The 26,174-nt window shown below is 41.4% G+C and overlaps 1 protein-coding gene across 2 annotated transcripts; it reads right to left on the minus strand.

Annotated features, from left to right (window-relative positions):
* Nucleotides 1–2,543: 2,543 nt before the first annotated feature.
* GDAP2 (ganglioside induced differentiation associated protein 2) lies at nt 2,544–26,158 on the minus strand. Of its 2 annotated transcripts, none has more exons than XM_021548977.3 (14): nt 26,048–26,158; nt 24,365–24,614; nt 22,676–22,815; nt 18,680–18,833; nt 17,059–17,147; nt 15,083–15,159; nt 13,875–14,034; nt 12,265–12,415; nt 11,288–11,364; nt 10,585–10,661; nt 9,890–10,029; nt 9,227–9,281; nt 4,170–4,313; nt 2,544–3,312 (listed from the first exon to the last, which is right to left on the minus strand). In XM_021548977.3, exons 2-14 carry the CDS (start codon nt 24,538–24,540, stop codon nt 3,265–3,267), a joined length of 1,488 nt encoding a protein of 495 aa, XP_021404652.1. In that variant the 5' UTR covers nt 24,541–24,614; nt 26,048–26,158; the 3' UTR covers nt 2,544–3,264. The 2 variants fall into 2 exon arrangements, with proteins under 2 accessions (XP_021404652.1, XP_021404653.1); XM_021548978.3 differs by having other exon boundaries at nt 25,963–26,048.
* Between the last annotated feature and the right edge of the window lie 16 nt (nt 26,159–26,174).

Genomic DNA, 26,174 nt, shown 5'->3' on the forward strand with positions numbered 1-26,174 from the left:
AGGAGATGGAGCTAGATGACCTTTTAGGTCCCTTCCAACCCAAACCATTCTGTGACTCTATAAATTCACCCTGGTTCAAAGGCCTGTAGACATTCTGACTTTACCCACAACTTCTTGCCACTTCCCAGCAGTATCCAGCTGAGAAATCAGCACAACACTCACCAAGAGCAGCAGCCACCAGGTAATTTATCTGTCACTGCCTTGGCAATTGCTACAAACTCAGCCTGGGCAAATGAGAACAGGTAAGCCCAGCCACTGAGTCACTGTGCATGGTCAGACTCAAGACATCTAATGGCAGTGGCACTGAGAGAACACAGGATGTGTCAGAACAGGGTGGCCAAGGAGCACCTGAGCACCACAGCTCAGTTTCACTGACAACAGTGCTGCCACTCTACCACTCTAACACCCTGGGCCATACTGAGGTGAATAATGACCCTCATAATTACACTAATACACTTCCCTAAGGAGACTCCCCTTTTTGAGCCTGCAGATGGTGTAAGATGGCATTAAGCAAGACAATAAACCCTTCATCGGGACTTTTAATGTGCAGTGGGTAGGGATGATAAAATGCAGTTATGACATACACAGACTGCCTCCCTGGCCACCTTCCAGAGGAAAGCATTGTGCCCACCTTTAACTAGGGCAGGCCAGCATTTGTCACTGCCTGAAACAAATGCAGTTCAGCTGGTTTAACGCAGTTTTTTGCATCTTAGAATTGAGCAATAAAACATTTTAATAGCAGTAAATATCCTGAGCATTTCAATGATTAGGGTTTCTTCACTGTCACATTACTTTTTCAAATATCTCAATTAAAAACATAAAACTGGTAAATTGTCAGAACTCCAGACTCACTGGAAAATGTAGGATCTTTGCAGCACAATGCAGGGTCTGCCTTGCCACTAAGATTTGCAAAACTTGGGTAAAAAAAATAAGATTTCAAGTAAATTTAAAGTCTTTCAAGGGAAAAATACATACAATAAGATGCACAGTGCCAAAATCTCCTTTCTGCTCTGCAAGTGCTCTGGAGGCACATTCACACTTCACTGAGCCAAATAATTTCTGAAAATGACTGCACGTTTGGAAAACGTGCAGACTGAGTCCTAACAAGAACTGTTTAGTTTTATGACTCTGAGCCATCTGTGAGCTAAAGGGACAGAAACCATCTAAAAACTGTCAAGCTGAGAGTTTGGTTTCCACAATAAGCTCTGAATCACCTTTAATCTGCCCATTTAAGTGCACACAGGCAGTTCTGCAACAGCCCCACTGGAAATGCCATGGGTGTGAAAAACAGCAGATGGTTAACGGGGGTGGAAAGCTGCACAAATCGTTAGAGAAGCATGGAAAATTCAGTGCTGGCTATAAAAGTCACTAGGCAAGGGCAGCTGTAAACAGCCAGGTGAAAGGAGGCGGGAGGGACATGTGGTAGCTGCTCTGCACAAACTGCTGCTGTTTCCTTCTCAAAAGCCACCAGAAAAGTGCTGAATCAATCATACGTGAACAGACCATAAGGTGCAGTGCTCCCCAGTATCAGCACTAAGGGAGTTTTCCATTATGCTGGAGCATAATGGAAATTTTATTATATTCCAGGTTTTAGTAGCACCTTGGATGTGATTATGGAATCATTCAGGGACCCTGAGGATCACCTGGAAAGCAAACCCACTTGCTTTTTGTATGTTGTATATAAATGACTGTTACAGCCCAGGCAAGTGATTACTGTAATCTGTGACTGATAAACTGAGGATACATGCAGGATAAACATGATACTAAGCCAGGAGGCAAAGGTAGGAAAGAAAGGCAACTCAGTATGGCCAGTCTTACACCGCACTCCAAACTCTGACTGCAAACAGAAAGCATGACATGCAATTAGATGACCAAGAGTGAATTTTTTCCCTGCTTATCCCACCAATTTACAGTATCTTTAAACAAGAGAGGGGTATAATTTCCAACCAGCTCAACAGGCATGAATAACCACCTTCTAGGCTATGCCACAATGACTTCTGCTAATGCTTAAATAAGGTAGTTATTGCAGAAGTGGAAAACAAGGAAAACTGAATTTTGGAAAAGAGAGAGTAGGAGATACAAGTTGCAGCAGGAAAGCAACTAGAATTAAATAATGAAAACCATACCATCATTTCCATATTCAGTAGTGTTGTGACATTCTTCCTACCAAGGATTTAATTCTTCTGCACTTGGGTCTGTCATCCCTGATTATGTTTTACAAGGGAGCCTTTTCCCTTCTCTTTTAGCTTTCCATGGGCAGCCCTGAAACACTTCTCACCTCCAGTTCCTCAAGTAACCTGTGGCTAAGCTCTCTTGCATATATAATTTCTGTCAAAAATCAATGAGTGTCAGTGTAACAAGAAATCAGAGGGACACTGATATCTCCAAGAAACTATATCTGCCACCAGAGGCTGGGGTTGGAACCATCGTTTCCCCCTTCCCTCCATACACAGTTTAGGTAGATGGCATCTACTTATGCAAACATATCTGGCCCTGGCAAAGGAGAACATCAACGCGTGCAGTTAGAGAAAAGAAACCACAAATGCTTTTCAGTTTTATTTTTACTGGGAGGGTAGTGGCATCCTGACATGGTCCTTCACATCATCCAATGAAAACTGACAGGGACTTTTTCAAGGCTTCTAGCAGTTTATGGGACTAAATCCTGGAGTAAAGTTGGCTTGGCTGTAGGGCTCTGTCAGCCTGCAGACATGGCATTCCCAATTCCAGATAGTTTTGCTGGGTCAAGACTAAAGTAATCAGTACTAACAGAAAGGGAGAGTAATCAGATGTGAAACACAGACCACATGATGAGTGATGTGTCAGGCTGGTACTACACAATACTTGTACAGACCAGTCAGAAATGGGTATTGCAAACAGAGCTGGAAAATAGTAATAGTTAAAAATATGATCAAGTGCTTCTGATGGATTTCCCAGAAAAGAGAAAGTCTCTTCAGAAAAATAATGTAACAGCTTCAAAAAACAACAATAACAGCAGCAATAACAACAAAACAAACAAACAAATGCATCTAGTGATCTTTAAATCAGCTTTTCCATTGGATAAATATATTTGAAATTGTACAGTTCACAGTGGCATAAAGTTCTCTGATTGCTTGAGTGCTTGAAAATATCTCATCAGTAAAAAAATACCAGAGCTGGGGGAGGAAAACCCTCTCTCTGAATTCTGTACATGGGTAAATGCACAGGTTTTGGCAGGCATCAGGTCATTGGATCCATGGGAAACTGGCAGCATCACAGGACTGCAGATCACAAGTCAGGGGATGGAGGATAAGAAGAATAGTAAGGCCCATTTTCCTGCAATGAGAACAGAATAAGCAGTTGAACTGAAGTCTTCTCCAATACACCTCGGTACAGTGACAGTGCTGCAGAGGCAGAAATAATTAGGTATTAGGTTTTGTTTTCCATGGGTACAGTGAGTGCCACAACTCACCCAGGAGAGGAACTGTGCTGGTAAACAAGCAAACACAGGCCTTGGTTTTGCCTGTGTTTTAAGCACAAGCAGAAAGTGCAAGTTAAACTTTTGCCATTGATCCAAAGCAGTGACACCAGGAAGCCACGGATGTTGGCACAGCCAGTGACTCAGACAAAGCTACTAATGCAGACACACAGCTCTGGCTGCTACTTTGGAGTTACATCACACAGTCTTTGGAAGGATTTTGCCAATGCAAGCCATACTCATGCCACCATTTGGTTAGAGACCTGAGATGCAGAAGGGAAGAGGGTCCTATACCAAGGCAGGGCACCTTTCTACTGTTCCATTCTTCCCTGCTGTTTTTTTTTGGTTTTTTTTTTTCCCTCCTTTTTCCTGCGTGCTTGTTAATATGTGGGCCAAGGAAGATGAAACACAGCTACTATTTGTTTTTTCCTGTCAGTATAAGGTGTACAGAAGCTAACACAAATTTTATCTTGTCGACAGGCTGTTAGTGTGTTATGTTACAGTTCTTGCCTGAAGAAGGGTAGGCTGCCTCTGCTTGGGTTGATGTGGACAAGAAATTCAGAGAATCATTACTCACAGAACAACACAGACTTCCCAGGAACTTTCCCTCTTCCTTCTCCCCATTCTTAAGATGTGGAAGTCAGTCCCCTTAAAGCACTTGCAGAACAGAATGGCAGCAGCACAAGAACTGCTCTTAGGGCAGAGACTCACTTACCCTGGCGTCGTACTCGAGGACGAAAGGGGGAAGATCAATCTGTTCTGGGGGTATGGCTGTGAACAATTGCTGAAGGCTTTCCACATAGTGGATTTTGTCCTTTAGCCCTGAGACTGTAAAGGTTGTGAAAAACCATGCTGAGACCTGAAAATAAAACCCCACAAAAATCAATTAACAAGGTGGTGCTTCAAAACTTTCAAGTTCAATGTAATACTCCACAGTGAAACAGGCTTGAGTTGAACTTGAAACACTAAAATCATTGTCATAACATAGCAAGGTCAGGAAGTATGCACCACTAATTGCTAGCAAGCAGTATCTTGAAAGCTTCAAGCTGATGTTTTCTGACTCTACACTCGCTCATCCCCAAATGCCAGCTTAAGGTGCCTTTCCACAGCCCAAGAGTGACTGGAGTGACTGTGGGAGTAACTAATAACCTAATAGAAACTGGAACCTACACTGCTGGGAAGCCTCAGTCTTATCTCCATAAAAACAAGGAAGCTCCAAGTCTCATGGTGTCCCAGCTGTGCACAGGCCAAAAAGGACTCTTTGGAAATTCAGCAGTCAAAGAAATTCTTGCTGAACTTGTGCAAACAGATGTGTTTTTCCAAGCATATAATATCCTCAAAACCCCAGTATATCAGTATAGTGGCATGTTTTCACTCCAAGTTTAGCCAGTTCAGAAAATTACCTATTTGACTCAGTCACAAGCATTTTCAACCCTTTACATTCAAGTTTTCACTCGAAAGAAAGGCCAATTAGAGTGAGAGAAAGGGAGACTTTTGGCTTTTCAAAGATTGTACTGAAATCTCCCTCCTGCCTTGGGTGGTCCGAGTGAGCTTTTGTTTTATCACCTTTTTTATCAAAGCCTTATTAATTTAACTCTACAAGAATAAGCCTATCAACTTATTCTACAATATTTTACTTTAAGTATTCACACCTCTGTCTGTTTTGGGTACAAACAGTATAAGGATTTTTTGTTTGTGAAGACCAGTAAGATAGCAATCTAATCCTGCTTAGATTGACTGCACAAACTTTATCTTTTCAATTCACCTTCTCCAAAATTAAGTACTGTATTACTTGTTGTTTATTCCTTTTCTTTTCTTTTCCTGGAAGACTGAAGGTAAAGGAAAAACCTGTTCTACAGGCCACAAATGCTCATAGTAGTGATCAAGCACATGGTCTTGTGCAACCAGCTCTTGCTGACTCTTGTCAGTTAACAAAAAAGAAACAACACTGCAAGAAAAGCCTTGAGGAAATCAAGAGTTTAAAATAAACTCTAAGATTAAGTCAATAATGATTTGCCTGAACACAACATTAAAGAGAAAGACAATTCCTAAAAACTGTCCTGGAATAACTGTGCTGCCTCCTCAGAACAGCTTATTTTAATGAGAAGGAACAATGAAAAAGAGAAAAGAAGGTAAAGAACACAACAGAACATTTGAAATCAGTTCATTATTTTGAAGGCAAAGTTAGAGATTTATGTTAGCATAAAGCAGGAGGTCAGATTTTACTGGGATCCATTATTCATTATATTATTCTAACAGGACCTCTTATGAGTGACATTAAGTGACAGTTTAATGAGTGAAAAATACCTTCTCAATCTTGCACCAAAGAAGCATAGATTTCAAGGTGTATTATGAATGAACTCATGAAACTATTTCTATGGATGTTTAATGTATAAAAGCCTAATAGGAGATATTTTTGCAGCCATCACAAAAATTGCTGTTGGGAAAAGTGTTTTTTCTTTTTCCCCTCCTTCCTCTCACTGTACAAGCCACTGCAGCTTGGCATTACCCAGGAACACAGAGAGAAGGGAACAGGGCAGAAATGTGTTTCTGGAGAATTTTTCTTCTATTCTTGATAATCACAGGTTATAGAAACAGTAATACAGGAGCAGATATTTTCTTATTGGTAACAGGACATGGAACTTTAAATTAAACCACATCTCTGTTAATGCATTGCAAGTAGAGTAAGTTATACCAGAGCAGCCAAAGAAAGTTAAAAATCTAGACATATGCTGAAGTTTCCCTTCATTTTTGTTGTCCTGATATTCTGAATCTAAATAAAAGGCTGTCAAAGTCACTCTGCCAAGCTATACACCCACAGTTAAATGTACGAGATGACTCCCACAAAAAAAACCAGCAACACAGATTAGCTGTGTCTGTAATCTCATAATTCGGGCATACCTCAAAGAGAAATTTACTAAAATCTGGGAAATTTTATTCCAATTGGAAGGATCTTATTTAGAAAAAAACCTAAGTGATTTGCAACAACCTTTCCACTGGCATCTGATCTCAAGAAACTGCTTTTAGGACCACTACAGAAAAACAAACCAAAAATTGTTCATGACAAATACAAGAGTGTGATGATTATGAATATCTAATTTGAGTCTTCGGCTATGTTTCAGCTGTGAAACATTCTTGATTCACAGCCAATTAATGAAAACAGAATTACCCTGGGTGAGACTGTTCCAGATCCAACCATTTATAGTTCAATTCAGAATATAAGCTCTGAAAAAGTTTGTTTGGAGAACTCTCAGAAGAGTAGAGCTGAGAGGATTCACATAAAAATGCCTCCAAAAGCCCTTTATTTATCTATCAGCAGTTTTATCAAAACCAAGCAGGGGGAACTTTGCATGCAAGAATACAAAGGAACTTGTGATGGCACTTCAAGGGTACCTTGATGTGAGGCCTGGCAGTGAAGTGCTCATACAGCAAGAGCCACTCCAACCTACAGAACTGCTGACATCTATACTATGATTTCATGGCAAGCACAGCTCCATTTCACAGTTCACAAGAACACTCAAAGCATGAGGAAAGGCTGGAGCACTGTACAAAAATCTATGCACAGCAGCTCACCCCGCTTCATTTACTCTGTGCTTTAGGATAACTGCTGAACTTCCCCCACAGCACAACAAACTCCACGTATTCTAGACAGGCAATTACCCCCAAAAACACATGGTTTACAACAGCTTCATACCTAGAAACCAAACAAACAATAATTGTTGGCACCATAAAGTACATGGAGAACTATGTTGGTTTTCTAGGGACATATGATTTTCCAAAAGACATGATGAAAAGCCTCTTGATCCTTTTTAGCCCGTAAATCAGCAGAAGTGACTTTAACAGATGGCAGCCATCCACTGTGTCAGAATTCAATCCTGCTATGAAAGGGACAATTGATACCAGACATTTAAGATTTGTGTATGATGGTGATGTGTTTGGGAAATCACATGAATGTACAGACCTTCCTCCTGAATTTGAGGCATGGGATATTTCCTGCTACTTCTAGGGAAGGAAGGAAGGAAGTGATCCAAATAGGAAGATGAATATGCCAAACACTTTTTAAGAAATTGGAAACTTTTGAGCTAGCAATCTTCCATGGGGACAAGAGTCCTGAAAGAGGCAGAAAAAAAATGAGGGAAGAGAAAAATCATTCCCTCTTAGTAGCCATCTTCTTCACCATGCTTTCTGCTGCATATTCCCCATCATGTTTCATTAGTTGATGGTCCATGCAACAGTCAGAAGCAATCCTGCTTGCATTCCAGTTATAGAAAAGATTGGCAGAAAGACATGGATACACATTCTCTTTTGCCTCCAGCTGTGCTGCCAGAATAGGATACAATCCAATGCTATTTCCAGCAAGTCAGAGAACTCTGTGTCTCTCACCCTCCCTGCTTCCCACCAACCATCTGCTTCGCCTACAGATCTGTCGAGTCCCACTGCAGTTTTCAAAGGGACAGACAAGATAGCAATAGACACCAGTGAGGATGAGTTGTCATCCTCCAGCAACAAAAAAATATTTCTCAACTGAATAGAAATGTATGGGAAGAGAGAAGGGGGGTGAAGTGCTGCTGAGAATCTAAATCTACACTAGTACTTCAGTACTTCCTAGCTTCAGCTTTTCCACTCACCTTTGTGACCTTAGTAATGTTCTATGCCAGCTCCTACATTTTTATGAGCATCAGAGCTGGAAGCTCTAATTCTAGGACACAGACCTCTGATCTGTATCCTGTGAGAGTAACTAATAACCTAATAGAAATTGGAACCTATGCTGCTGGGAAGCCCCAGTTTTATCTCCATAAAAACAAGGAAGCTCCAAGTCTCATGGTGTCCCAGCTGTGCACAGGCAAAGAAAGGACTCTGGAAATTTAGCAGTCAAAGAATTCTTGCTGAACATGTGCAAACAGATGTGTTTTTCCAGGCACATAATTTTCTCAAATTTGATTAATGTCAGCAAAAAGCAGAATAAACACAGAGGTTAATTTGATGTGAACATGGAGGATCAGATTTCTGTTTTAATTGGACAAACAAAAATTCTAGGAAGGGCTGCTGCTGCCACTTAGTTAATCCGAAGCACTCATACTGCTGCAATAGGAGTAGTGGATGTGAGGTCCAGAAGGGAACCAGCTCCATCTTCTGTTGTCCCACACAGATCCCAGCCAAGGGTAATAACTTAGTGTATGACAAGTTCAGGTTTTTTGTCTCCTGATGGATTAACAGGATTTTTTTCTGCACTCCATCAAAGGCATTCTGCCCATCTTTCTTTGCTGCTTTCCATTCTAATCCTGACTTATTTCACTGCTGCCTGAGACTGCTCTCTGCCCTTGCCAGGGCAGCTCTGAAGTGATACACAGGACACATGTGATACATGTGATATCTCTTGAGGTGAAAGAAAAGGTGAAACATCCAGGAGATGATCTACACAAAAAAGAATTCCCTGAATGTTTGGTCATGGTTCATGACCCTGCCAGCAGGAAAAAAAACAAGACGTTTCCCTTTGAAAGAAACATGATTCAAAGCTTCCAACTCTCTCTGGTAAGACCACATAAAAACCTGGGCACAGTGTGCATGGCATTGGAGTTCAGCTTATCACAAAGGTTGAAAGACTGCAGCTAGATCAAAGATGGGATGAATTTCAAGTTCTGACAGTGGATCCAGAAGATACTGCCTAATTTTGGGGATCTTCTGTACCTCTCCATGTTCTTTGTGCTACAGGCTTACGTGCTAGTCCACCAACATGCAAGATACACTTTTCTTTTGGAAGATTTATCTTACCTTTGAACGAAATGTTGGGTGGACAAAATACAATGCCTTCAAGTTCCTCTTGTACCTGGTTTAGAGAAAGAAAAAAATGTTTAAAAGTGAATTCTAGCTAAGGTCACCCACACAAGCCAACTGTCAAAAGAGACCATTTTTCTTAAGCGCCTGTGATGTAATTTTATAAAGTTAGATCTAATGTAAGGGCAGACACCAAAAAGTAAATGTAGAGGGAAAAGAAAAAAATTTAAGAAGTGCAGAATGGTTATTTTTAAATTAAAGACATTACAGCCTTCAGTCTTTCAAGTTGGAAGTGAAAGAAAGTTAAGGACAAATTATGACTACTACTGTTACCCAAACCTCTCCTCTCACAACCAACAACAAACTTTAACAAAGCCGAGCTCCAAAAGCTCCAGCTCTGGATTGTGACAGACGAGACAACCTGAGTGCCTCCCTTACAGGTCCAGAGGGAGACTGCAGAGTACAGAACTTCTGGTTAAAAAGATGGACTTGAGAAGGAAAGAAAACATCTCTTCCTTCTTCTTGCCTTTGTTAGCTATTTAGGGCTTTGTCCCAGCCAAACTCTCTCAAAAATAAATGGGAAACCAGATACAGGGAACAACAAATATTTGCATAGCACAGAGAAGGTCCGGAACATGTTCTTTTCCTATTGATACTCACTTGGCATCAACAACATCATAGAGTTTCTTCAGGAAGTTAGAGTCTAGTTGATTGTAATCATTTGTGAGTGTATGGAAGTACACCAGGACATATTCCTTCACTGCAATATGATCCATGACATGGATGAAATACAGAAGAGCCTGAGGCAGAAAGAAACAAAATTCATATTTGCAAAGATCTCTTTCGCAGTTGCATTACATCTTAATATACTTCTCTTATTTCATCTAAAAATCAGGAATAATGGCGCTGGATGGCATTACATTTCAGGTACAAAAGCAGGGCCAACATTCCAAGTCTTCAACCTGACTGTAATAACTTAGAAGTCTTCTATCTGTCTGAACTCACAGATGGAGATACATTCTTACTGTTTCTCTGAAAAGCTACATTTAACTCATTATGTTTCACTCTTCACATCTTGGCAATTGCAGAAGCATGGTAACTCTCCTTCTACTTGAGACGAAAAAGGAGTCCATACTAGCCCTGTTTTTTCTAAAAATAGCTTCATTGAAAAGTGTCAGCCCAATGCACACATAGCTCTGTAAGGGTATACTTTTTCATCTGCCTACAAAAATACTTTCTAGTTAACATCTTAAGTCCTATGATGTTTCTAGTATTAAAACTGAATTATCCTTATAATCAGACCATCCAAAATATTCATATGTAACCTACATAACTCTAGTTTTACAGAGCCTTACCTTTTCCATGTCTATCAAGGTTACTGGGATATTCCTTCCAACTACCACCATCACAGTGCGGCCACAGTTATCTACACCTACAAAAGAAAGGAAGATGCATCAACTTCTCTCAGCTATGCCACATTTTGTAGCTGAGCCCTTTCAAACCAGGAAGAAAGAGCTTCAGCTCAGACCTTGTGCAATGCATATGGTTTCCAACAGGAAATATGCTTAGTTACTGCTCTCACTGTACCAGTACCTATTTTGATCAAAAACCCATGTACCTGAGAAACTTAAGGACTGCAACTTTATGTTGCCTGTGTACCCCATATTTATCTAAATATCAAATAATAACATTCTTTTTATTTTAAAAAGCCTCTTCACTTGCAATTCTACCACCAAAGTAAAATGCTTCCTAGAAACCAGGCTCTGAACTCCAATGCACAGATTCCCAAAGCATGCCTCATGGAACTCCTGCAGCTCACAGAGCCTTGTCTAAAGCAAACAAAAAAATTGAAATTTGCAGCTACTGAGTAGAAGGTATCACACAACCTTGGTATTTACACAAAGATAGAGGTAAGCTCTGGATTTTCATGAGGCCTAAGAGATCAGCCAAAGTGCTGGACAGATTCTCTCCAGAAACACAGCTATGCTTTCAGCAAGTCCAAAGAAAGTATTTTTAATTTAAGACAACACAGATCAGTCATCAGTACCCCAAACATACCTGTCTGGTATAAAGCTTTAAGAGAAGCAATGTCAGAGAGGTCTTCAGCTCTTGCCTGACACAGCCAGCGATTATAACTAGAAAGTCAAAAACATCTGGTCAGATCTAATCCCCCTTTGGATTAGCAGTATAAGCCTGAAGAGGTATATGGGAAAGGAAGAACAAAAGAAGCTTTTCCTGACTGAGCCCTCTCTGATGTTGCTGTTTTCTGACCTATGGAGCAACTACCAGGTTTTATAAGAAAGAAGTGTTAAAAAATAAAATTTAGTGTCTTAGTTACACACCTAATGACTTTCACTCGGGCAATTAATACATATTAAAAAATATCAACTAGTAACTGTAGTGGCATTACATTTGGGCCAAAAAGATCTCAGAGGTCACTGACATTTAAATATGTCAATGTTTAAAAGACAGAAAAAAAATAAAATTTCCTTTAAAAGCCTAGATGTTGAACACAATTACGGAGCAACCAGTTTAATGAACAACTTAGTGCCTCATCTGACAAAAAAAGCCAACACCAAGCCTTGAGAGGCTCCAACTGTCTAAAGAAGTGATCATGCACATTAGGATTATCAGGGCAGGGAGGGGGAGAAAGCCTGAGCTTTCTTTTATCTATCAAATAGAAGAAAACTGTTTTGCCATCTGCGCTGAGCCTCAGGAACAAGCAGGCAGTATCAAAAGCAGGGGATCCCACAACTAAAAATGGTGACAAAACACTGACATCTTGTGGCAAACAGGTAAGGCAGCTGGCTGGATGCATTGAGTGTGCTAAAGGGCTCATCACAAGCTTCCCTTTTTCTCCTACTGTCTCGTCCCTTCTCCCTTCAGGCCAAAGAAGCTACTATGTCAAATCCAAGGCACCAGGCTTTACCTGTATTTGCTTGCTGGAAGATGAGGCTTTGCAGATAACAAAACCATCATTCATAAGGGTTGGTCCTAACTAACACAAATATTCACATGAACAAGCAAATTCTCACTTCCTCTGGTGTTGTTTCTGCAGTGCTGCCTCTGACAACTGTCCCTGAAGGATGAGGCGCCGCTGTTTATCAACATCTCCCTCCATGCGGGCAAAAGCATGGGACCCAATGAAAGCCAGATCTGCCTCCAGACCTTCTTCATCTGAAGCATCTGCAGTGGAAACAAAGATGGTATAAAATGTTTGGGCTGTGTGGAGAACAGCAATGCTGCTGATGAACTGGTACATGTGAAACAACACAGTCACTGTGCTACAGACTAACACAAAAGCCCCGAGGTACCATGATGTGGCTCTGATACCTCACCTGTATCACTGGCAGATCACAGCATGTGATTGAGAGCCACTCCCTAAAAGTGTTGGTTTGCCTGGAAACTAACTGGGAAGTCCTAGTCATCAGTGCATGACAAAGGGTTTACTCTCCCCAAAAACAAGTTCTGGAGAGAATGTCTTCAGCTTTACAGTCATCCTACTTGAGCTTTACAGTCATCTTACTTGTCAAAAGGGGAAAAATTAACATGCAGAGGCACGGATGCTGCAGCTTTATTCAATTTAGAAGCTGTACTGTAGAAAGGGATCATTTCTTGTATCGCTGACACTCCCTGAACAAATGCTGTAGTGATCTTTTTTTTACAATACAACTGGGTGATGAAATAGAAGAGCACAGGCTCAATTCCTGGTGACAATACCAGAATGTTCCACTGAATTGATGTCACCCAGGCATGTTGATAAGACTTCTAGCACTGTCTCTCTGGGCAATCTGGACAGGAACTGAGTTTCCCCTTTTAGCATGGCATGCTATAGTAGCAATGGAACAAGAGTGCAGGATTCCACTATATAATTCATTCTTACCTATACAAATCTAGTAATTTCACAAATTACTAGCTAGTGGTTGAATACCTCACACTGATCAGCCACAGCAGCAAATATCAAATATTCAGCTTATCCCAACTGGCTACAAAAGCAGAAAACTGAAATTAATTCCTAGTAATTTGCTTTGAATGGTTTAAGGCAGTAAAACTTGCACATCACTGCTTAACAAGTAAGGCAGAATGTGTCTACTCTGTTAGTTAACATATTAAATTGTTTTGCTACATGTATCTCACCTCCACCTTGACATCTAGGTAACCTTTGCACAAACACACTTTCACTGAACTTTGACAAACACCTCCAAACACTGATCTCTGGGTTCCTCTAGTTATTTTATATCTTTAGGGAGTTTCTGCTAGTTTTCATTGCCCATTTACTAGCTGGATGCACTGTATCCCAGCTGTATCAATACAATCCAGGACAGACCATTAACCATAGTACCTTTTTCAGTAAGGGGCTGCACAAGATTCTGGAAGAACACCTTCAAAGTTATTAATCACTTTGGGAAAAAAAATTTACAAAGGGAACAAACTACCCACCTCTTCCACCAAGAAAGGAAAAGACAAAACAGCTCTACTCCAGTTACTGCTGGGGAACACAAGAAGCCAACGAGGTGGCTTGAGAACTGGAATCATTGTAACCTCACTTAGGTGGATTGAGGTAGGAAAACATTTCTCTCCTTCCTCTGTTTTTCCCACTGACTTTCACAAAGATACTTATTCCAAAGTCCAGTTCCAAACTCACCATCTGGAACGCCTGGCTTTTCAGTAATCCTGATCTGCCGCTCCGGTACCACCGGCTCCCCTTCCGCATTGCCAATATCTGCAGGGAGGTAAGGCAGGGATTGGGCCTCTTCTTCCAACGACCTCGGAAAGTACAGAGGCAGCAACTTCTGGTAAGTGGCCTACAAATAAGAAAAATGCATGAAGGGTCTATCACAAATCCGTGCTCTTTGCTTAAACAGCATCTGCCTTGTAGCAGGGAACTTGTCAGCAGTTTGGAGGCATTGCCTCCCTCAATGGTTACTTTGGGTTGTGAGCTGGGAATACTTTATCAAGTAGCCTTGATAAAGGTTAACTTTTTGAGTTTTTTTGCCACACTGACAAATGAATTTGAGAGGACTTTTCTAAAACTCAGGTAGATTGCAGATACTTTAGCTTTGTAATCAAGTTAAAATATGCACTGACAACAGATTTGAACAGAAGTTGCTTATGTTAAAATGTACCACTACACAGATCACCTATGCCTGGGAAAAAAGAAAAAGCACCAACCAAACAAGAAAATCCCTCCCCACATGAAGGAAAATAGTGAAAATCTCTACAGAATGTATTACTTCATGGGTTCTCTCCAAATGATTAGCAGTTTTATGAGCCACAACAAATTAGATTTTTTCCTTATCCATATGCTATAGAATCTGAACACAGTGTGGGTATTCTGCACAGGAACATGTCTGATGTACAAGGCAAGTCAATATTCAAACTGCCTACATCTCTCAGAACACAGATCATTAAATGTCACGTTTGCTATTCCAACAAGCCAGCAAGCAGTGTTTCAGATCTTTGAAGGTGATCTGTAGGGATGCTGAACTGGCCCTCTTTAAGCACATCTTTGTGTAAGGAGGAAATTTTGTGTGAGGAATTTCCTTTCTGGCTAACAGATAACATCCAGCACAACTGCATGCTATCACCTGCCCTACTGCTCCCTGTCCACAGCTCAGCAACACAGAAGCCAGAAGCAAGAATATTCTCAGATGTCCATAAAACTGGACACTTTTTCATGTTCTGCTAAGAACATGAACAGTTCTGGAAAAGAGGCTATCCTAAGAATGAGGCAGAACGATGCTGCAAGACCAAAAGTCTATGTGACTTCAAGGGGAAATCCAAATCCAGCTTTACTGCTGCTGAGGAGATCAGTCATACCCAGGAATTTTGGTGGAATTAATGCCAAAATACCTCTTCAAGCTCAGAGACAGCAAACACCACTTTCTCCAGAGTCTCTCCATGAACCTCCAGAAACCTCCTAACTGTGCCTGCAAGGAAGCAGATTAAATGCAGTTAGCAAAACAGGAGAATTCTACACACATAGCTACAAGTGAAAAACTCATAGTGCAGAAGAGATACATCTCTCCTCATACTAAATAGCTCCATAGGCTGTATGCAAGTGTGGATAAGTGGTGGTTGAACACACCAAATGGGTTGTTGGGCATATTGAAAGTTCCATCTCCACTCTCTCCTGCTGCTGGCTTTAGAGAGATACACACAGAGAACAAATCTCTGATTTTAGCTTACTAGGCATTCCTTAGACTGTGAAATGTGATTAAATGGTCCTGAAATATCAAGCCAAATCCTTCCTCTGGAGATTCCTGTGGAAATTGCTAAAACCAGTCATTCTGAGAACAAGATACCGTGCCCTAAGTTATCAGCAAAAAAATTATAAGCAAGCTACAGCAGAAGCTGGTTCAAGGCAGGCTCAGCAACACAAAATTTCTGGGGTCAGCTGTGCCAAAAATATATAAAATTTCTATTTATAAATCATGAGAGAAAGTGTCCAAACAAATTTGTTGGTATGGGAGTATTTTATCAAGTATCATACAGACCTACAGAGACAACAGAAGACAGCAATAAAAGAAATCTTTTACAGAGAATACTCTTTTGTGAGTTCAAGAAACAGCAGAGGGGAAAAAAGGAGCTATCTTCAAATATTTCCTGTGTACTGTACATAAATTCCTGTGTAATCATCTTGACCTGCAACATTACTTTATACAACAGATGCAGTTCTGCAGTTTCACAGCAAACAGTTCTGAATGCATGTGAACATGTGAAAAAGCCAAAAAAGATGGGGTAAAGTAGGAACCAATATATATAAGAGGATATATTACTGTTTGAGTATTTTTCTATATTTTATTTTCAGCCTAGGATGTTTCTGACTTGTTTTCAGTGATCTTCATTTTTTCTTTAATATAATTTCCTCTCAAGAACAAGGAAATCTGAAAAGTTTTAGCAATGCTTCTTAGTAAGAATTTCCATAAAACAAATAACAAGCATAAGAACCATTTCCCCTTGTTTGTTCTGAACTGGCATGGTTTGATGGTTCTTATTCTGGGAGACAGTGAACAGCTGATTTCACCATTCCCATGCCACTCATGAGTTTACAGACATCTATCACACTCTCTTCAAGTCAGGTATATTCCAGTCTGAAAAAGTCTTGAGCTCATTTCACTATTTCTTGCCTTTTTCTGCTCTTGTTGACCTCCTCAACTTCTCTGTCTACTACATTCTTTTATAATGTGCAGCATTAAGGGGTGAATAAAGCACTGACTGATTGCAAAACATTCTTAATTTTGTTGTGTCTTACTCAGCTTGCTGTTTTGAGCTTCTCGAGCTGTTGTTTTCATTGAAGTATTATCATCTCAATGTTTTGCTGCCTATAATCAGCCCATCATTTTGCATGTGAAGCAGAAGCCTGTAGGAGTGGGTCAGTGGGGGAAGGATATCGCTTTACATTTGGATGTGCTGATGACACTAAAACAGCAGATGAGATTCACTGTTGCTTGAGTCTGCCTACAAGTATTCAACAGTAAGGCCTCATCTTGGCTCTTCTGAACAAACTTTTATTACCAGCAAACTCTCTCACCTAACTTGTAGCATCTTTTCCACGTTATAAATTAATACACTGAAAAATGCAAGTTCTAGAACAGATTCCCATGGATCTTTACTGATGAGATCCCAGGAATCTTTGCTGAGAGAAAGGATAATTTGTTTTTATCTTCCATCTTCTGATCTTCTGATCAACTACAGAATGCCTTGCCTTTTTACAGGCTCTAATGAACCACAGACCCCTAAAAAAAGGTCTCCCCCTTTCAAAAGAAATCTGTCAGAGGTAAGTGACCTGCTGCCATCCAGTTTATGCTGTTTTCCAACACACTTACGCAGTGCTATGTGGGTTGCATCCTCCAAGGGGTAGCATCTTTTCAGAGTGTTAATGACACAAAACCCTACGGAGCACATTGCCTGTTCCCTGGAATCCAAAAAAAGAGAAACAAATGAATAGACAGTCGGGTGCAAACAAAAGTCTGTCAGGGAAGTAGGCAGCACCATTAATTTCTTCCCTGACTGATTACTGCAGCAGTAATCCTCTTTCAGGTTTTTGCAGGAGGATCCTTCCCTGGCAAGATGCACACACCCTCATTAAGTAGAGAAGGAGAGAACCATTAATTATTCCTCACTGGTTCCTCTGGTGCTTGTTTTCAGATTTTTCCTTCTACCTCAACTATGCTGCTCCTAAAGTTCTTCATATCCTGAATGAAGTTCTTCTCTCAAACATCCTGCGATCCTTGCTCAAAATACTTTTGCTCCTGTTTAGAACTGACAGTAAGGAGAAGGAGGGAGAAAGAAGGTGCTCTTCAAATGCGTACACACTCCTGTTTCTTCATCTGACCAATGATTTTGTTTTGTTAGAGGTCTGGACACAGGCCAAGGTGGCTTACTCCATCTTAGGTATGATTAGACAACCATCAGAATGGAGAGACACGTACTTTAAGATCAGTAAGATGCTTTCAGCACTGAGCCACATTTTCAAAAGAGTAAAGCAGAGCTGCTGCCAACAGTAATCAAACGAGTTTGAGCAAGCTCAGAAATGGAAGACAATTTCAAACATCAAAAGTTACTCTAGAAAACAAATCGACTGAGAAACATTCAGTATGCAGAAGTATAACAATTTGAAAAAAAAGTTTCAATCCAGGCCTGAATTTTCTTGTAACTGCTGAGCTAGACCAAAACTGGCACGTGCTAAAAAACATAGCTGTAATCTTGAGCTTGAAGCAGTTACAATTGCTTCAACACAATTGCTGTAACACAAAGTCCAACCTTGGAGGAATTGATCTTCCAAACCCTAAAAAATTGTAAAGTATGCTTTCTGGCATTGCTCTTGCTCAAGTGTATTTTGTGACTGCTACCACTACAACACCTGTCACAGGAGAAGACCAGAACACAGAAAAATAGGAAAAAAAACCCTATTAAGAGGAAGTAGAAAATACCACAGAAGAAAGGGGAAAAACTACAAACTTAGCTGCTGCAACTGGAGATTTAGAAGTAACCTTATAGCCTGACTCAGAATTTTAGCTGTCTGTTGTAAAAGGGCAGAGAAGCCAAACACACGAACTGACACAGTCAGATCTGCCTGTGGGTGCATCCCCACAGCTGCAGACACACATGCAGTTGCTGCTAGAGCAAGCTCATTTAACACTTGCTGCAGCATAGAACCCAAAGCAATTATTAATGTTTCTCCTTTGAAGAACTGAATGCTGCGCAGCTCTAGCTACCCCGTTTCATGACTCAAACCACTCAGATCTCTCTGTGCATTTTATCTACACCACAGCAGAGATAACCTAAGGCATGAAGCACACCGTGAAGCCACCACCGTTTTCATGTCCTTAACCAGACCCAGCCTACATGAGAAGACGTTCTCAGAGGTGAGATCTTTGTGCAGGGCTGTGTTTCCAGGACAGCTGTGCCCAGATGGCAGCCCCACGAGAGCTGTGCAGTGCTTACTTGGCGAGCTGCAGGACGTTGCGGTAGCAGCTGTACAGGGAGCTCTCGGCCGCCGTGCGGTACCGGCTCTTGTACTTGGGCCCCACCGTGTGAATGATGAAACGTGCAGCCAGGTTAAATCCTTTCGTCAGCTTGGCCTCGCCTGTCCTGCAGCCTGCCATTGATGAAACATCAGGGTAAGTGCACATGTCACGGTAAGAAAGGCAAAAATGTTCAAGCCCTTGTCATACATAGTGTTTCAGACATCAAATATTAAGGGTAGCATCCGATCTCCTGCCAGCTGCTTAGCACCTAGTCAGGCTGAGGAGGTGAGAACTGTGCTTGCTCCTCTCAGTTTTAAATCTATACATATAAAGACAAACTAGGTATTGCTAGAAATTCTGTCTTAATTGCAGTGATCCCCACACTACTTACAGAGCAAAGGAAGAAATTATTTAATAATGTGCAAAGAATAGATGCACAAGTATACCATACATCTAGCAATAGAAAGAAAAGTCTTCCTGAATTTACAACTTAGTTTGGGGAGACCCATTTTTGAATAAAAGGACTACAAGTCTCCTTAATCAAACAAACCAGTAGTTGGCAAAGCTATTAAGACTGAATAGATAATACACTTGTTTAATTTATGCTCCCAGAACGAGGTAGCTTGCTTTGTTTTGCAAACTTCTTTATGTCCACAAGGCAGACATATGATCCTCGTGCAGCTCACACTCTCTGGACAGATTAACTGTCTAGTCTCAAGAAAAGGATGTTCAGCAACATTTTTAATGGTTCCAGTCACAGCACCCTCCAGCTACACACTCTAGGAATTCTAGATTCTGTGTCTGAAGTCTGGTTTTCCTTCAGCACACGGAAGAAAAGTCTGCTAAACTTCCCCTTCTTCACCTAACTCTAGTCCACTCCAGGTCTTGATAGCTGAAGAAGTACTTCTAGTCTCTTTCTTTCCCTACCCTCAAAGGCAAGTATTTTTCAAACTTCCTCCTTCTGCTTGTACTGCTGCACTTCAGCTTTCTGATCTGACTGAAAACCAGTATTTTCACTGGATTAGCTTTCAACCTGATCATCTTATAGGTTGCTGGTGGCCACAACAGGGAATGAGACAGGAAGAAGCAGCTGCAGCCAGTGTTCAGGCAGCAGTGCTGCAGTAGCTTGGCTTAATCTGCCCACTGGACAGGGATGTTCATCTCTCCCACTCCACTCTTTCCTCACAGTGCTCAGGCAAGCTAGCAGCATGCACGAAAGCATATTTTATGGAAAGAGACACTCCAGGTTGAGAATCTTCCTGACCCAAAACTTCAAGCATATCTTTTTAATGGCAACCGCACACTGCCTTGAAGCCAGCATCTTGTAACGTTTTTGATCCAACAAATCACATCATTAGCTCCTACAGACCTCTACCATGCTTCTTCTGGGTTAATCAGAAGGAAGAAAACACCATACTGAAACTAAGCATGCTCTTCAGAATTCCTGCACAGCCTCTAAGACAGATCAAGAGAGTGATTAAATAAGCAGGATATAGAAAAAGGAAAGCCAAACTGAAAACAATGTATCAGATATCAAGTCACTTTTCTTCCTCTGCAGTCCCTACGCCTCACAACCAGTGAGGAACAAGCAAAGGCCTGTAGGAAAAACTTGTGAAAAGAAGAATGAAGCAAGTTTGATTGAGGTATAGTTGTTAATTCAATAAGGAAACAAATAAATTCAGGGAAGTAAATGTAGTATTGGTAATCTTTAACTATACTCAGATCATACTTCATACTTCCCAAGGCATTCTGCCTGGAGATGTTTATACAACTTTTAAAACTAAAATGAGCAGTAGGTATTACTCTTATTTTAAGACACAAGGTGAGGGGAGCTGCACAAGTCAAGGTCTGTAGCAAAACTGGGAATAAAAGTCAAGATCCTATTTTTTATCTGATGAGATTTCAGCTATTAGAATAGCTTTCTCCAAGTTTAAAATGGAAACTCTGAATCGTCTACATTATGTGTGTGGCACAGAAAAAGCATCACCAGAGCTGTAAGACTCCTTTACTTTTACTAAGCTGTAAAGCCTTTATTAGACTGCAACATGTATTTGTTGATAAGAAAACTTCTATCAATAGCACTTCATCTGCAAACCTGCCCCTGGCTGTAGTATTTCTGCGTGAATCAAAACTGATGCTGCTCCCAGGAAGATACAAGTTAGCTGAGCCTTAAAGAAGGCACAGGCCTTTGAAGAGCCAGCATGTCACATGCTTTCAGATAATAATTTTTCTTAGAATCTGTGAAATATGAATGTGTACCAAGCATCAGGGATAAAGCAGGAGAGACCTAACTGAAAATGCAATTTACAGCTTTAGAACCTAGACCACGCGTTTTCACCTTTTCAGCACATTCTCCAATGAAGAAATGTCAAGGCTGAGTGGGAAAAAGTGCAAAAAGGAAGCAGAGGTGACAAATGAATCCTAAACTGACTTTTAACTCAGCTCTCCATCCATTTCTCATACTGTGACAAATATACTATGGGTGCTCAAATGCCAAATCTGTAACCCAGCCTCACTTTCCTCCCTCACACAACATGTCAGTAGGGTGTCACAGAAGAACTGATTTCCATAAAGCTCTTGGCACAAGATAAAAAGAGAGGTGCTTCATAGGGAGTTGTGAACCTGCAGAATGCATTACAGGGAAACGACATAGTGTTTTCACTGTGGTAGAAGATGCAAAACTACACATAACTCGGCAGGGTAAAAGGGAATTTAAGAAGCTGAGCACAACAACTCCCTACACAGCTGACAGATCTCAGACTTTAAGACTCCCTGAAATGCAGTCCCTCTCTTCCCACCTCTCAGTCCACACAGTAAGAGTGTTTTAGAAGAGTTCTGGCATATAAAGCAGGGTCCTAACTATTCTACAACACCTACAGTACTTTAATTTCCACCCACAGCACACACTGAATTTTCACTCTGTTATAAAATGATTACTCTTCCTCCTGTTTAATTTATAGGTTACTCAAAAAAGCAAGCTGAATCAGCAAAGGATGATTTTATAGGAACAGGATTTCTATTCAATTGTAGTTTAAGCTACTGAGAGTTTATATTAGAAATATGGCTCTTCTATACCCATTTTGTTACTATGAAAGGAGACAAAGCTGCTATCCAGAGTGAGCAGTATCACACAGAGACCTCAAAATTCAGTTCAGTACCATAGTTCCCAGAGATGTGAATTTTTATCTGTAAACCATATTAGACTTCTGTATGACCTTGGATAACTATAAACTCTTGTTGGACACACACAAAATAAGGAAACACTTATTCTCAGTGCCTGTTAGATGAAAAAAAAAAAGGCTGAGTATTCATCTCCTATTATCAGCAATAAATTCTGTTAATAAAGACTCTAGGCAAACCTCATCCATTTCTAGAATAGCCTTGTATTAGGGCTGCTCTTGTAGCTTTCCAATAAAACCATTTGTTGTACACAAGAGACAAATGAACTGATCAACTTAAAAAGTCACAAAGACTTTATTTAGGCATGCAGTGTTTTATCAATCCATCTATTATTATCGTATCTTTCTGAAAGACTGCGTGTATATTAACATCCTGAAAGAGGATACACAAAGTGCATGACAGAATCCACTTAATTTCTTCAATGGTGAACTTCAGTTTCTGTCTTTCATAATGTATACACACTGAACAGGATAAAATCTCAGGATGTACAAGACTGGTCCCTTGAGCAAAAGCACTGATAAGCTAATTGCTCAAAGTGGCTTCAGATAGCAATGGGAATTACTGCATCAAAAAGTAAGGGTTCAAGTATCTGCCATAGACTTTCAATTATCTATAATGTGAACAGCAAAAGGAGACTAGGCTGGCAGGTGTTTCCCCCATTTTTTTCATGTTAATACCAGCTGCTGGGGGCTGGTGGAAGCTCTGCCTTTTTCATTCGTGCCCTTATCCTGATGCTTTGTACTATGCAAGGACAGGAGATTTCACAAAGATAAAAATGTCTCTGGCCACTTACCTTTGAGCTTCAGGAGCTCATCCTTCAGGTCAGGCCCAGCATGCATGAATATACTTTCAGATACCGGGTTCTTATCCGTGAGAGTCTCATTGCTGGTGTTCACGATGGCTGTGCAGTTCAGTAACGCCACATCTCCTTTCCTGAGGAAACAGTTTAGTGCAGCCTGAATGTACAACTGAGCAGGATATTCTCAAATCAGTGCTGACAAGCAAGGAAATGCCAAGTTACAGGAAAATCATTAACAGGACTCCAGTGCCCTGACACGCTCACAAAGCCAAATCATCCTTCACCTCTCCCTGCTGAAGACAGACTGCATGCAAAATGTCAGCTCCTGAAAGAGTTCCAGCCTCAGCAGTAACTTAGGGATGTTTGTAGAAAAGGCAGTGTTGTAGTTGTATGTAGGGCAGCTCAGGCAGCAAACATGCAAAGCAGCTTGTTAAACTGATGGAGTGTAACACTTCCAAAAACCCACATATTTTCCCTTGGGGATAAGAGGCCAGTCCTTGTATTATATTACTTTCAAAACTTAAACAATTTTTTCAATGTACTTCTTTATTTTTTGCAGATAGACTATCCAGGGCATCTTACAGCTGCTGTTCCTCAGACCACTGTGGGTTTAGAGTGATGCTGCAGCTGGACAATTTTCTTCTCTTTTGCTCCCAAATTGTGAACCCTCAAGTTTATCATGTTAATTCTGCTCTCCAAAGATCAGACATGCAGAAGATAAACAAGTCACAAATGCATAAGAGACAACAGAGTTGCAGAACTTTGACCTGCTTTTTGTCACAGCAGCAGCCATCAGGGATTTTGGGATCAAAGAGCATAGGAAGGGAAATAAAGAATCCCATGCACAGGGAGAAACTAGACTAACAGCTGAAATTGCACACATTTGCCCAAGCCACAAGAGATGTTTAAGCTTTTACTCCTCTCTTTCTTTACTCTTTGTTTTACTCCTTTCTTTACTCTTTGTTTTACTTGTCTCTTTCTTTACTTAATTGAGTTCAGGAAATTCATGAACAGTCCCATTTCCTGCATATATTAACCAGAAAGAGATTCAGGCTGATCCCTGAATCTGCATCCCTGAGAAATCCTTCTCCCTTCACACTGATTAAGTTAAGAGTTATTCATCTAAAGAGCAGGCTCAAGTATCTGAGTTACAGGAAAGAAACACTGGTGGCACACTGTACTTTATCGATAGATTTTGGAAGAAAGCCATGGAGGCAAAACACAGAATATAGGAAGGAGGGGCAGGAAGAACCAGAAGCAAGCCACAAAAATCACATGGAAGAAAGAAATACTGATTTAAAACAGAAACGTGAAAGCAGAATAACACCAGCAAATACAGAAAAAAGCTAATTGACAGCAAACATATTTTTTAAAAATAAAAGCCTCATATCCAAGTGCCCAACTAGGTTTTGATACTAAGCATACAGTATCATAGTAGGAAGTACAGCTCCAGTCTGCTGCACCAAGGACTGCCTATGAGCACAATCTATTGTGGAGCAAAATCCCAGACTTTCAAAGGTACAGTGAACAAAAAGATTATTTAATTCCCAGTTCTGAAATGTTTGATTCACGGAAAGAGGACTTAGAAGTTTTATTCTACAGCAGTGATCATTGCATGAAGCTATGGATCCTACAGTAAATGAAGAAGTGATGACTGACACATGAGAACCACATTGAACTTACCACAAGATTATTTTTTCATTGATGTCTTTCCTGTATGGAAAAGGTGATCTAACATGAACTTGAGCTTTTTCAACAGGACTCTGGTGACAATCCAGCTGCTTGGCCTCATAGGCATCACTCCAGCCTGGCAGACTATCAACATCCACAAACTGGGAAGGGGCACCCAAGGGATCCATGGAATGGAAACAGCAACTCCCTTCCTCTGCTAACTTGTCACACTCCAATTTTCAGGAGTGGAGTCTTCCAGGTGCTTTAAAGAAAAAAAAAAATCAAACCAGGTCACCAGCTGTTCACTAATAGTAATTGTCCCATAGAGACCTTTCACAAGACTGCAATGCAATAACAGCTAGCAGACAACACGAAAACAGATTTCCCACTCAAACACTCCCTTTTGCAACCTGTATGCAATAAGGCCATGCAGATACTCTCAGTGAGACAAACCTCTTCCAACAATTCAAGGTGAAAACACCTTTTCTACTAAGTTGATCCAACTGACTTGTGATCTTGCATTTTGGAAATAGCAAGAACAGATTTCCAAGTGCAGAGAGGAACTCAGTCTTTCTGAGTGTTACTTCTTTATCTAGACAAAAACAAATTTGTAGCAGGGAATGTATAATCTATTATTTCAGAGATGCTGGTAAATACTTATATAAAAAAGAAAAAATATAGAGCTTCCCAAACCACAATGCCCCTAACTCCCCAAACCCACAAACCTTACAAAGAAACGAACAAAGTTCCTCCCTCTCCCTGAATAATTCAGCCCTTGCAGTTCAGTGAATTCTGAACTACTGCACACAAGACTTAGTGTCACATAGCTCTTACAGCCGTACACTCAGGCACAAAACCCCTTCACCCAAATCAGTTTTGCAAGAAAGAGCAAAGCTGTAAGTTTGAACGCTGGCCCAGTGAATTTTAAGACTGAACTCCGCCACATGACTGATTTTTGGGATGACACTGGTGGCCAGATGAAGGCTCAAACGTGCCAATACTCACTTTTCAGCTGCCAGCAGGTAACGCTTTGGCTCCTACATTCCCATAGTGACTACTGAACTGCACTAGTGAATCAAACTAGTGCAAACAATCCCACGTAAGTAATTTTAGTTTGCCACATACACACCCACTACTTAACTCCTTTTACAGGTTCATAATTGATAATAATTTAAAAACAATCGCGCCCACAAGGAGCAATTGTGAAACGCGACTTACTAAGTACACTCACTAGCCCGGGGAAAACAGCACAACAAAACAAACCAACCAAGCTCACACTGAGGGCTAATAAAGGCTGACACTAGGACAAAGATAGCTGTAAGAGCATCTAAATAAGATTTTCGCTGGGAGAAAAGGCAATGGGAGAGAAGGGGAAGGCAAGCGCAGCCGGGAGCATCTACAGCAGCACCGTCCTCCTGCTGAGCAGCCAGACCCGGGGTCCGGCGGCGGCAGCCAGGGGCAGGCGAGGCGGGGCGCGCAGAGCCCCGGGCTCTCCCCGGGAGCGCTGCCGGGCCCTCCCGCGGCGGAGGCGGCCCCGAGGGCCCGGCAGGCTCGGGACGGGCCACAGAGCTTCGCGAGCGGGGGCCGCGGCCCCAGCGCCGTGCCCGTACCGGGAGGAGAACCCGGCTCTCCCGCCCCGCGGCTCGCAGCCGCGATTCGGCACCGCGCTCCGCCCGGCTCCAGCCGCGCACTCACGGGCACAGCCGCACGGCCGCCGCCAGCCCCGCCCGGACAGACGGTCCCGGTGCGCGCCGGTCTGGCGACATCACCCAGGGCAGCTCCGCGTCCGCCGCGCTTCCGCTTCCCTTCCCGGGCGGGGCTG

The sequence above is a fragment of the Lonchura striata genome, chromosome 2 (assembly GCF_046129695.1).
Source record: "Lonchura striata isolate bLonStr1 chromosome 2, bLonStr1.mat, whole genome shotgun sequence".
NCBI classification, from domain to species: domain Eukaryota; kingdom Metazoa; phylum Chordata; class Aves; order Passeriformes; family Estrildidae; genus Lonchura; species Lonchura striata.

What these genes read in the sequence shown, in the direction of transcription:
- GDAP2 (XM_021548977.3), bottom strand. Translation starts at nt 24,540, where the DNA reads ATGGATCCCTTGGGTGCCCCTTCCCAGTTTGTGGATGTTGATAGTCTG. An exon ending in AATGAAAAAATAATCTTGTG is followed by an intron (nt 22,816 to 24,364) that starts GTAAGTTCAATG and finishes CTGTTTCCTCAG; the next exon opens with GAAAGGAGATGTGGCGTTAC. An exon ending in TGCAACCCACATAGCACTGC is followed by an intron (nt 15,160 to 17,058) that starts GTAAGTGTGTTG and finishes GCTTCCTTGCAG; the next exon opens with GCACAGTTAGGAGGTTTCTG.